Source organism: Oncorhynchus masou, chromosome 24 (genome assembly GCF_036934945.1).
Source record: "Oncorhynchus masou masou isolate Uvic2021 chromosome 24, UVic_Omas_1.1, whole genome shotgun sequence".
Classification (NCBI taxonomy): Eukaryota; Metazoa; Chordata; class Actinopteri; order Salmoniformes; family Salmonidae; genus Oncorhynchus; species Oncorhynchus masou.
In genome coordinates this window covers 108,554,550-108,567,357 of record NC_088235.1, presented here as the reverse complement: position 1 = coordinate 108,567,357, position 12,808 = coordinate 108,554,550, and the positions used below count along the sequence as shown (strand labels likewise).

The following is a 12,808-nucleotide window of genomic DNA, read 5'->3' as shown; positions in this document are numbered from 1 at the left end:
CACTTCATGTTTATGAACACTCCCGTGTTTAATTGCTCAATTGTAAGTATTTCATCACTACGGCCTATTTATTGCCATACCTCCCTAATCTTACTACATTTGCACACACTGTATATAGCTTTTTCTATTGTGTTATTGACTGTACGTTTGTTTATACATTGTGTAACTCTGTGTTGTTGTTTGTGTCTCACTGCTTTGCTTTATCTTGGCCAGGTCGCAGTTGTAAATGAGAACTTGTTCTCAACTAGCCTACCTGGTTAAATAAAAAATATTAAACTAATAAACTTCAAGTTGCTTCATTATTTACTTGAATTGTGTCATCACATAAATGGGAAGTTACTTGTTTGCTGAAAATAAGTGGACCCATTGACATAATATTAGCAACAATGTATCTGATTACATACAGTATTATATGATTTTACAGGACATTTCATATTTGGACTACAATTACCTCAATTCCCCGCTGCCGGAATTCCTGATTGATATTCTTCCGGTCAGGAAGATGGCCGTACACAACAAATAGTTAGCGAAATATGAACTATATTTCATTCGTTTTCTTCGTTTTATAGACGTATAACCGAGGTATTTCCTGGAAAAAATGTAAGTTGGCGTTTTAAATCTAACTATGTTTACGCATATCTATAGTTTCGATGCTGAGATTGCTAACGTTAGCTAGCCAGCCAGCTGCTTGAGCCGGTGTCTTGTTTGTGTTCATTTACATTGCTAGTTCCAGTATTTAGCTAGCTGGTTTGCTAGCTATGGATTCATCTTGATTCATCCCCTGTATGTGTTCAATATGCAGCCTCTCGCGCTGTTTTTGAGATTAGGCTCACATTTTGCCCTGTCAGGAGAAGTAAAAAGTGAACTATTTGAGAAAAGTGAACTATTTGATTCACTGTTGCTGTCGAAAGGTATCTTTTTATTTTATTTTCTGGAGGGATAAATTTGGCCCCCTGACAGCCGAGAGGATTTCTGAGAAAGGCTTGTGGACGTCTAGACTAGAGGATGTGCCCTGGTTCCCGAAATTCGCACTAGGGATACAGGCCAAATATATCACCTCTCCCCCCAGCACCAAATCCAGTAGCAGGCTAGCCAATGCATCACACGGATTGATGTCTAAACAGGTTCCTTGGGACGTCACCCCATTGAAGTTTAAAACGACATTTAAAACGATTAGAGTAGGGGTTGGGCTTTAGGGACATCTCAAGGATTCTGGAGAGCACTAATCCACACGGCTGCTTCACACGTGTCATTCATTGTGTCCATATTTTAAGCTCATCTGTTTCCATCAAATATCCTTTAAAATAAATGAATAACTGAAATATATATCCCCGCAGCAACCAGTATCCATGGAGACCCCACAGCCCGGCCCAGCAGACGGAGAGGAGCGATCAGTGGAGCTGCGGCCCAGAACACGCTCAAACCCGGAGGGTGCAGAGGACAGGCGCAGCAGCACTGGTAGCCTAGGCAACAGCAACCCCAGCACCCCGCAGCCCGCAGTGGGAAGCCGAGTGGAGGGAGAGGGGGAGGCCTCGACCAGCGACAGTCCTCCTAGCTCCACCACCACCACAGTCTCTGCCACCACAGCCCAGACCGTAGCCCCTATAGTGGCAGCTACAGTCAATGCCATAGTAGGCCTGCCCACCCCCATGCCAGTGGCCAAGGACAGGCCCAAACCCACCCAGGCTCCTCCCCCTCTGACGCCCCCCATCCCTCCCACAGCAGAGTTCCAGCTACGAGCACCCCGCGTCAACTGTCCAGAGAAAGTGGTGCGTGATCCTGTATTGTTGATGACTAGAAACGGAATGAGATCAAAGGGATGTCATTGTGAGAGATATTGGGCTGATGAAGTTCACTCCTGGGATTTAGGCTAGATGAAAGGACATGCAAAGGGATGTCATTGTGAGAGATAATGGGCTGATGAAGTTCACTCCTGGGATTTAGGCTAGATGAAAGGACATGCAAAGGGATGTCATTACGGGAGATATTGGGCTGATGAAGTTCACTCCTGGGATTTAGGCTAGATGAAAGAACGTGCGAAGGGATGTCATTGCGAGAGAGATTGGGCTGATGAAGTTCACTCCTGGGATTTAGGCTAGATGAAAGAACGTGCGAAGGGATTGGCTCAGACCGTGTTGTTCTAAGATTGTAATCCTATATTTTTTATTATGACAGATCATCTGTTTGGATCTCTCTGAAGAGATGTCATCACAAAAGCTGGAGTCCTTCAATGGGTGAGTTCTACTTCTGGTCTTGTTGGCATATTTTTTTATTTAACCTTTATTTAACCAGGCAAGTCAGTTAAGAACAAATTCTTATTTACAATGACGGCCTAGGAACAGTGGGTTAACTACCTTGTTCAGGGGCAGAACGACAGATTTGTACCTTGTCACCTCGGGGATTCGATCAAGCAACTTGTCTGTTACTAGTCCAACACTTTGACCACTAGGCTACCCTGCCACCCCATATCTTTTATCTGCTTGACGACATGTGAAGCGGCCACTCTCTGACTATGTCCAAAGTTCTGAATCCTTTCCCCTCTCCCTTCAGATCCAAGACCAACGCTCTCAATATTTCCCAGAAGATGATTGAGATGTTTGTGAGAACAAAACACAAGATTGACAAGCGCCATGAGTTTGCCCTGGTGGTTGTTAATGATGATGCCTTGTGGGTGAGTGTTGTGGGCCCATTCACTTTAAGTAAATGTATTTTTCCTGAAGGCCAAAACCAAACCGTTATTATTATGCTCAGTTATCACATGGTACTGTATTTGCAATTTGAGTCTAATTCTATTCCATCATTTCTGTATGCATGTGTGTGTTGCTCTCTCTCTCTTAGCTGTCAGGTTTCACCTCTGACCCCAGGGAGCTGTGCAGCTGTCTCTATGACCTGGACACCAACGTGTGTGAAACCTTCAGTATCCTTCCTTTGTCACAACAACAACAAGCCATTCAGCCTGTAGTGTAGTCTAGTGTGGTATTGTATTACTGTTGGGGCTAAACATCCTGGAAGTTGTCTCCTTAATATCCTTCACCAGATCTAGAGGATCTTCTTAGTGTTATGTAAGTTACATCACTTCCTCCTTTAATCACTTCTCTACTTTTCCCTTCTGCTGGGGTTCTAACGGTTGTCCTGTATCGTCTGCTGTGGTTCTAACGGTTGTCCTGTACCCTCTGCTGTGGTTGTAACTGCTGTCCTGTACCCTCTGCTGTGGTTGTAACTGCTGTCCTGTACCCTCTGCTGTGGTCGTAACTGTTGTCCTGTACCCTCTGCTGTGGTCGTAACTGCTGTCCTGTACCCTCTGCTGTGGTCGTAACTGCTGTCCTCTATCCTCTGCTGTGGTTGTAACTGCTGTCCTGTACCCTCTGCTGTGGTTGTAACTGCTGTCCTGTACCCTCTGCTGTGGTTGTAACTGCTGTCCTGTACCCTCTGCTGTGGTCGTAACTGTTGTCCTGTACCCTCTGCTGTGGCTGTAACTGCTGTCCTGTATCCTCTGCTGTGGTCGTAACTGCTGTCCTGTATCCTCTGCTGTCCTTGTAGCCGTCAGAAGATAGATCTTCCTCTCATGGACAACATCCAGACCATCCCCCCTCCGTTTGTAGTCAGGACTCTCCTCATCTACAGTAGACACGCTGGACAGCTGCAGTTCAGCCCCTCAGACGCTGTCAATGTAAGGGACAATACTGGACCACCACTGTAACAACCTACTACTGTCTACTGTTAACTCTACGACTATACCACCACTATCAACCTACTACTGTTAACTCTACTCCTATACCACCACTATCAACCTACTACTGTTAACTCTACTCCTATACCACCACTATCAACCTACTACTGTTAACTCTACTACTATACCACCACTATCAACCTACTACTGTTAACTCTACTACTATACCACCACTATCAACCTACTACTGTCTACTGTTAACTCTACTACTATACCACCACTATCAACCTACTACTGTTAACTCTACTACTATACCACCACTATCAACCTACTACTGTTAACTCTACTACTATACCACCACTGTCAACCTACTACTGTTAACTCTACTACTATACCACCACTATCAACCTACTACTGTCTACTGTTAACTCTACTACTATACCACCACTATCAACCTACTACTGTTAACTCTACTACTATACCACCACTATCAACCTACTACTGTTAACTCTACTACTATACCACCACTATCAACCTACTACTGTCTACTGTTAACTCTACTACTATACCACCACTATCAACCTACTACTGTTAACTCTACTACTATACCACCACTATCAACCTACTACTGTTAACTCTACTACTATACCACCACTATCAACCTACTACTGTTAACTCTACTACTATACCACCACTATCAACCTACTACTGTTAACTCTACTACTATACCACCACTATCAACCTACTACTGTTAACTCTACTACTATACCACCACTATCAACCTGCTACTGTTAACTCTACTACTATACCACCACTATCAACCTACTACTGTTAACTCTACTACTATACCACCACTATCAACCTACTACTGTTAACTCTACTACTATACCACCACTATCAACCTACTACTGTTAACTCTACTACTATACCACCACTATCAACCTACTACTGTTAACTCTACTACTATACCACCACTATCAACCTACTACTGTTAACTCTACTCCTATACCACCACTATCAACCTACTACTGTTAACTCTACTACTGTCTACTGTTAACTCTACTACTATACCACCACTATCAACCTACTACTGTTAACTCTACTACTATACCACCACTATCAACCTGCTACTGTTAACTCTACTACTATACCACCACTATCAACCTACTACTGTCTACTGTTAACTCTACTACTATACCACCACTATCAACCTACTACTGTTAACTCTACTCCTATACCACCACTATCAACCTACTACTGTTAACTCTACTACTGTCTACTGTTAACTCTACTACTATACCACCACTATCAACCTACTACTGTTAACTCTACTACTATACCACCACTATCAACCTACTACTGTTAACTCTACTACTATACCACCACTATCAACCTGCTACTGTTAACTCTACTACTATACCACCACTATCAACCTACTACTGTTAACTCTACTACTGTCTACTGTTAACTCTACGACTATACCACCACTATCAACCTACTACTGTTAACTCTACTCCTATACCACCACTATCAACCTACTACTGTTAACTCTACTACTGTCTACTGTTAACTCTACTACTATACCACCACTATCAACCTACTACTGTTAACTCTACTCCTATACCACCACTATCAACCTACTACTGTTAACTCTACTACTGTACCACCACTATCAACCTACTACTGTTAACTCTACTACTATACCACCACTATCAACCTGCTACTGTTAACTCTACTACTATACCACCACTATCAACCTACTACTGTTAACTCTACTACTATACCACCACTATCAACCTACTACTGTTAACTCTACTACTATACCAACACTATCAACCTACTACTGTTAACTCTACTACTATACCAACACTATCAACCTACTACTGTTAACTCTACTACTATACCACCACTATCAACCTACTACTGTTAACTCTACTACTATACCACCACTATCAACCTACTACTGTTAACTCTACTCCTATACCACCACTATCAACCTACTACTGTTAACTCTACTACTATACCACCACTATCAACCTACTACTGTTAACTCTACTACTATACCACCACTATCAACCTACTACTGTTAACTCTACTACTATACCACCACTATCAACCTACTACTGTTAACTCTACTACTATACCACCACTATCAACCTACTACTGTTAACTCTACTCCTATACCACCACTATCAACCTACTACTGTTAACTCTACTACTGTCTACTGTTAACTCTACTACTATACCACCACTATCAACCTACTACTGTTAACTCTACTACTATACCACCACTATCAACCTACTACTGTTAACTCTACTACTATACCACCACTATCAACCTACTACTGTTAACTCTACTACTACTATACCACCACTATCAACCTACTACTGTTAACTCTACTACTGTCTACTGTTAACTCTACTACTATACCACCACTATCAACCTACTACTGTTAACTCTACTACTATACCACCACTATCAACCTACTACTGTTAACTGTACTACTATACCACCACTATCAACCTACTACTGTTAACTCTACTACTATACCACCACTATCAACCTACTACTGTTAACTCTACTACTATACCACCACTATCAACCTGCTACTGTTAACTCTACTACTATACCACCACTATCAACCTACTACTGTTAACTCTACTACTGTCTACTGTTAACTCTACTACTATACCACCACTATCAACCTACTACTGTTAACTCTACTACTATACCACCACTATCAACCTACTACTGTTAACTCTACTACTATACCACCACTATCAACCTACTACTGTTAACTCTACTACTATACCACCACTATCAACCTACTACTGTTAACTCTACTACTATACCAACACTATCAACCTACTACTGTTTACTGTTAACTCTACTACTATACCACCACTATCAACCTACTACTGTCTACTGTTAACTCTACTACTATACCAACACTATCAACCTACTACTGTCTACTGTTAACTCTACTACTATACCACCACTATCAACCTACTACTGTCTACTGTTAACTCTACTACTATACCACCACTATCAACCTACTACTGTTAACTCTACTACTATACCAACACTATCAACCTACTACTGTCTACTGTTAACTCTACTACTATACCACGACTATCAACCTACTACTGTCTACTGTTAACTCTACTACTATACCACCACTATCAACCTACTACTGTTAACTCTACTACTATACCAACACTATCAACCTACTACTGTTAACTCTACTACTATACCACCACTATCAACCTACTACTGTTAACTCTACTACTATACCACCACTATCAACCTACTACTGTTAACTCTACTACTATACCACCACTATCAACCTGCTACTGTTAACTCTACTACTATACCACCACTATCAACCTACTACTGTTAACTCTACTACTATACCACCACTATCAACCTGCTACTGTTAACTCTACTACTATACCACCACTATCAACCTACTACTGTCTACTGTTGTCTACTGTTAACTCTACTACTATACCACCACTATCAACCTACTACTGTTAACTCTACTACTATACCACCACTATCAACCTACTACTGTCTACTGTTGTCTACTGTTAACTCTACTACTATACCACCACTATCAACCTACTACTGTTAACTCTACTACTATACCACCACTATCAACCTACTACTGTTAACTCTACTACTATACCACCACTATCAACCTACTACTGTCTACTGTTGACTCTACTACTATACCACCACTATCAACCTACTACTGTTAACTCTACTACTATACCACCACTATCAACCTACTACTGTCTACTACTGTCTACTGTTAACTCTACTACTATACCAACACTATCAACCTGCTACTGTTAACTCTACTACTATACCACCACTATCAACCTACTACTGTCTACTACTGTCTACTGTTAACTCTACTACTATACCACCACTATCAACCTACTACTGTTAACTCTACTACTATACCACCACTATCAACCTACTACTGTTAACTCTACTACTATACCACCACTATCAACCTACTACTGTTAACTCTACTACTATACCACCACTATCAACCTACTACTGTTAACTCTACTACTATACCACCACTATCAACCTGCTACTGTTAACTCTACTACTATACCACCACTGTGTCCATCACCTTATCAGATGTCTACTGCTCTGACTTCACTGAATACTATTTTGTACAGCTGTGTATCACACGTCTTGTCCGTGGTGAGACCCAGCTCCTTCAGTGTTTAGTGTATCTGTTCAAATAATACCACATACTGTCCTTGTGTCATCCTGTAGAGCATGCTGCTGTCTCCCTACTTCTTCTTTGATGTGGTTTACCTTCACAACGGGGCAGAGGAGCAGGGGGATGAGGCCAGCTGGAGGGTGAGTGGTCGAGGAGAGGGAGGGATTCAAGGAGAACAACGGCACAGACATTCATCCAAGCTCTGAAATGTTACTATGTGAGATTGTGAAGCCTGCTGAAAAAACACAATTCCATCTTTTAGTGGCACCTTACAGCTCATGTACACTACATGACCAAAAGTAAATGGACACCTGCTCGTCGAACATCTCATTCCAAAATCATGGGCATTCTTATGGAGTTGGTCCCCATTTGCTGCTGTAACAGCCTCCTCTTCTGGGAAGGCTTTCCACTAGATGTTGGAACATTGCTGTGGGGACTTGCTTCCATTCAGCCACAAGAGCATTAGTGAGATTGGGCACTGATGTTGAGCGATTAGGTTTGGCTCGCAGTTGGCGTTCCAATTCATCCCAAAGGTGTTCGATGGGGTTGAGGTCAGGGCTCTGTGCAGGCCAGTCAAGTTCTTCCACATAGATCTCGACAAACCTTTTCTGTATGGATCTCGCTTTGTGCACGGGGGCATTGTCATGCTGAAACAGGAAAGGGCCTTCCCGAAACTGTTGCCGCCACAATGTTGGAAGCACAGAATCATCTAGAATGTCATTGTATGATGTGGCGTTAACAGTTCCCTTCACTGGACCAAAAGGGCCTAATCCGAACCATGTAAAACAGTCCCAGGCATTATTCATCCTCCACCAAACTTTACAGTTGGCAGTGCTATGCATTCGGGCAGGTAGGTTTCTCCTGGCATCCACCAAACCCAGATTCGTCTGTTGGACTGCCAGATGTTGAAGCGTGATTCATCAAATCAAATTTTATTTGTCGCATGCGTCGAACACAACCGCTGTAGGTAGGTAGACCTTACAGTAAAATGCTGAACACAACAGATCAAGTAGACCTTACAGTAAAATGCTGAACACAACAGGTGTAGTAGACCTTACAGTAAAATGCTGAACACAACGGGTGTAGTAGACCTTACAGTAAAATGCTGAACACAACAGATCTAGTAGACCTTACAGTAAAATGCTGAACACAACAGGTGTAGTAGACCTTACAGTAAAATGCTGAACACAACAGATCTAGTAGACCTTACAGTAAAATGCTGAACACAACAGATCTAGTAGACCTTACAGTAAAATGCTGAACACAACAGATCAAGTAGACCTTACAGTAAAATGCTGAACACAACAGGTGTAGTAGACCTTACAGTAAAATGCTGAACACAACAGATCTAGTAGACCTTACAGTAAAATGCTGAACACAACAGATCTAGTAGACCTTACAGTAAAATGCTGAACACAACAGATCTAGTAGACCTTACAGTAAAATGCTGAACACAACAGATCTAGTAGACCTTACAGTAAAATGCTGAACACAACAGATCTAGCAGACCTTACAGTAAAATGCTTACTTACGTGCTCCTAACCAACAATGCAGTTTCAAATAAATAAAAAGATAATTGAGGTAATATGTACATGTATGTAGAGTTATTAAGGTGACTATGCATAGATGATAACAGCAGAGAGAAGCAGCGGTGTAAAAGAGGGGGAGGGGCAATGCAAATAGTCTGGGTAGCCAATTGATCAGATGTTCAGGAGTCTTATGGCTTGGGGGTAGAAGCTGTTTAGAAGCCTCTTGGTCCTAGACTTGGCGCTCCGGTACTGCTTGCTGTGCGGTAGCAGAGAGAACAGTCTATGACTTGGGTGGCTTGGGTCTTTGACAATTTTTAGGGCCTTCCTCTGACACCGCCTGGTATAGAGGTCCTGGATGGCAGGAAGCTTTGCCCCAGTGATGTACTGGGTCGTACGCACTACCCTCTGTAGTGCCTTGCGGTCGGAGGCCAAGCAGTTGCCATACCAGGCAGTGATGCTCTCGATGGTGCAGCTGGAGAACCTTTTGAGGATCTGAGGACCCATGCCAAATATTTTCAGTCTCCTGAGGGGGGATAGGTTTTGTCGTGCCCTCTTCACGACTGTCTTGGTGTGCTTGGACCATGTTAGTTTGTTGGCGATGTGGACACCAAGGAACTTAAAGCTCTCAACCTGCTCCACTACAGTATCGTCGATGAGAATGGGGGCGTGCTCGGTCCTCTTTTTCCTGTAGTCCACAATCGTCTCCTTTGTCTTGATCATATTGAGGGATTGATCATTCCAGAGAACGTGTTTCCACTGTTCCAGAGTCCAATGGCGGCAAGCTTCACACCACTCTAGTCGACGCGTGGCATTGCACATGGTGATCTTAGGCTTGTGTGCGGCTGCTCAGCCATGGAAACCCATTTCATTAAGCTCCCGACAAACAGTTCTTGTGCTGACATTGCTTCCAGAGGCAGTTTGGAACTTGGCAGTGAGTGTTGCAACCGAGGACAGACGGTTTTTCAGCACTCGGCGGTTCCGTTCTCTGAGCTTGTGTGGCCTACCACTTTGCGGCTGAGACTTTGTTGCTCCTAGACGTTTCCACTTCACAATAACAGCACTTAGAGTTGACCGGGGCAGTTCAAGCAGGGCAGAAATTTGACGAACTGACATGTTGGAAAGGTGGCATCCTATGATGGTGCCATGTTGGAAGTCCCTGAGCTTCTCAGTAAGGCCATTCTACTGCCAATGTTTGTCTATGGAGATTGCATGGCGGTGTGCTCGATTTTATACACCTGTCAACAATGGGTGTGGCTGAAATAGCCAAATCCACAAATTTGAAGGGGTGTACATACTTTTGTATATACAGTGCATTCGGAAAGTATTCAGACCCCTTGGCTTTTACGTTACAGCAGTTTTCTGAAATTGATTTAAATGTTTTTTTTTCCTCATCAATCTACACACAATACCCCATAATGACAAAGCAAAAACTGTTTTAAAAAAAAACATTTTTGCAAATGTATAAATAAATAACATTGCTGCACAGCTATTTCCAGGTCTCTTCAGACATGTTCGATCCAGTTCTAGTCCGGGCACTGGCTGGGCCACTCATGGAAATTCAGAGCATTGTCCTGAAGCCATTCTTGCTTTGTCTTGGCTGTGTGCTTCGGGTCATAACCTGCACATGAGCGCTCTTCGTCAAGGATCTCTCTGTACTTTCATCCTTTTATTTTTCCCTCGATCCCGACTAGTCTCCCAGTCCCTGCCTCTGAAAAACCTCCCCAGAGCATGATGCTGCCTCCACCATGCTTCACCGCAGGGATGGTGCCAGGTTTCCTCCAGATGTGACACTTGGCATTCAGACCAAAGAGTTCAATCTTGGTTTCATCAGACTAGAGAATCTTGTTTCTCATGGTCTGAGAGTCCTTTAGGTGCCTTTTGGCAAACTTCAAGCGGGCTGTCGTGCATTTTACTGAGGAGTGGCTTCCGTCTGCCTACTCGACCATAAAGGCCTGATTGGTGGAGTGCTGCAGAAATGGTTGTCGTTCTGGAAGGTTCTCCCATCTCCACAGAGGAACGCTGGAGCTCTGTCAGAGTGACCATTGGGTTCTTAGTCAACTCCCTGACCAAGGGCCTTCTCCCCCGATTGCTGAATTTGGCCGGGTGGCCAGCTCAAAGAGTCTTGGTGGTTCCAAACTTCATCCATTTAAGAATGACGGAGGACACTGTGTTTTGGGGGGCCTTCAATGCTGCAGAAATGTTTTGGTACCCTTCACCCAGATTGTGCCTCAACACAATCACCTGAGCTCAATTTCGAGTCTCATAGCAAAGGGTCTGAATACCTTTTTATATATATATATATATATATATATATATATATATATATATATATATATATATATATATATATAATACTTTCCGAATTCACTTCCTGTCCTATCACTGAAACCTGAAAAACTGTTTGACTTTGAGGAGATATCGTTTCACTTAAACTGTAATTTCTTACGTGTGTTTTCTCTCTGTAGGACATCTACACATCGTTCTGTAACCTGGACTCTAAAGGCACCTGTTACCACTTCGAGGTATCTCTGTGTGGGCCGGCCATCGAGCTCCACAACTGCATGGCCAAGCTGCTGTCCCACCCCCTCCAGAGACCCTTCCAGAGCCATGCCTCCTACAGCCTGCTAGAGGGAGATGACCCCCAGGACGTAGAGGCCACCGTCTAACTGGAGGTGCCTGGTAGAGCGATGGACCCCCAGGGGAGGCCAGTGTTTAACTTGGGGGTCTTCAGAGTACCCTGGTCCTGGAGAGTTACAGGGTTTGCAGGCTTTTGCTAATTTGACACTGAATCAAGAGGTGTGTTAGTGCAGGGTTGGAGCAAAAGCCTGCTGAGTCAAGTGTGTTAGTGCCTGGCGCTGGACTAAACGTTTGCACACGCTGTAGCTCTCCAGAACCAGTCTTGGAGAACACTGCTCTAACTGGACAAGGAGATGGGTTGCTAGGAGATGGGTTGCTAGGAGATAACAATGGGGAAATTAAGAAGCATGTGTGTATGTATTCCATTTTGTTTTAAACCTGATCTGGGGACTGTGTTTTCCCTACAAGTCTTAAAGAGTGAAATCCATGGTGGCACTTCTAGACCTACACAATAGATGTCACCCATTTCCATGGCTGGCTTGTGGAAAACGTACATTGAAATAACTAAATATAGCTATATACACTGTCAGGAGCAAGGTTGTTGTCATGGGCTGTTTGGGAAAGGTTGTAAACTGATACATTTTCTTGTTTTTACCTCCGTACACCCGCTGATGGGTACGTTTGCCTTGTCAGATCGGCTGTTTATATTCACACTTATGTTGCTTGTTTTGTCAATTGTACTTTCGTTGATCTGTATCTGATGATTAAAAGATAAATGTTTGGGTTCA

General features: G+C 43.2%; 1 protein-coding gene across 1 annotated transcript; it reads left to right on the top strand.

Moving 5' to 3' along the window:
• Positions 1 to 479: 479 nt before the first annotated feature.
• babam1 (BRISC and BRCA1 A complex member 1) lies at positions 480 to 12,808 on the top strand. The gene is made up of 9 exons (XM_064936059.1): positions 480 to 600; positions 1,338 to 1,769; positions 2,176 to 2,234; positions 2,551 to 2,671; positions 2,839 to 2,917; positions 3,038 to 3,062; positions 3,541 to 3,670; positions 7,968 to 8,054; positions 11,909 to 12,808. Exons 2-9 carry the CDS (start codon positions 1,350 to 1,352, stop codon positions 12,107 to 12,109), a joined length of 1,122 nt encoding a protein of 373 aa, XP_064792131.1. The 5' UTR covers positions 480 to 600; positions 1,338 to 1,349; the 3' UTR covers positions 12,110 to 12,808.

Excerpts from the sequence above, each read along its gene's own strand:
- babam1 (XM_064936059.1), top strand. The coding sequence starts at position 1,350 with ATGGAGACCCCACAGCCCGGCCCAGCAGACGGAGAGGAGCGATCAGTG. Across the intron at positions 2,235-2,550 it reads AAGCTGGAGTCCTTCAATGG|ATCCAAGACCAACGCTCTCA; the intron begins GTGAGTTCTACT and ends CTCTCCCTTCAG. Across the intron at positions 8,055-11,908 it reads GGGATGAGGCCAGCTGGAGG|GACATCTACACATCGTTCTG; the intron begins GTGAGTGGTCGA and ends TTCTCTCTGTAG.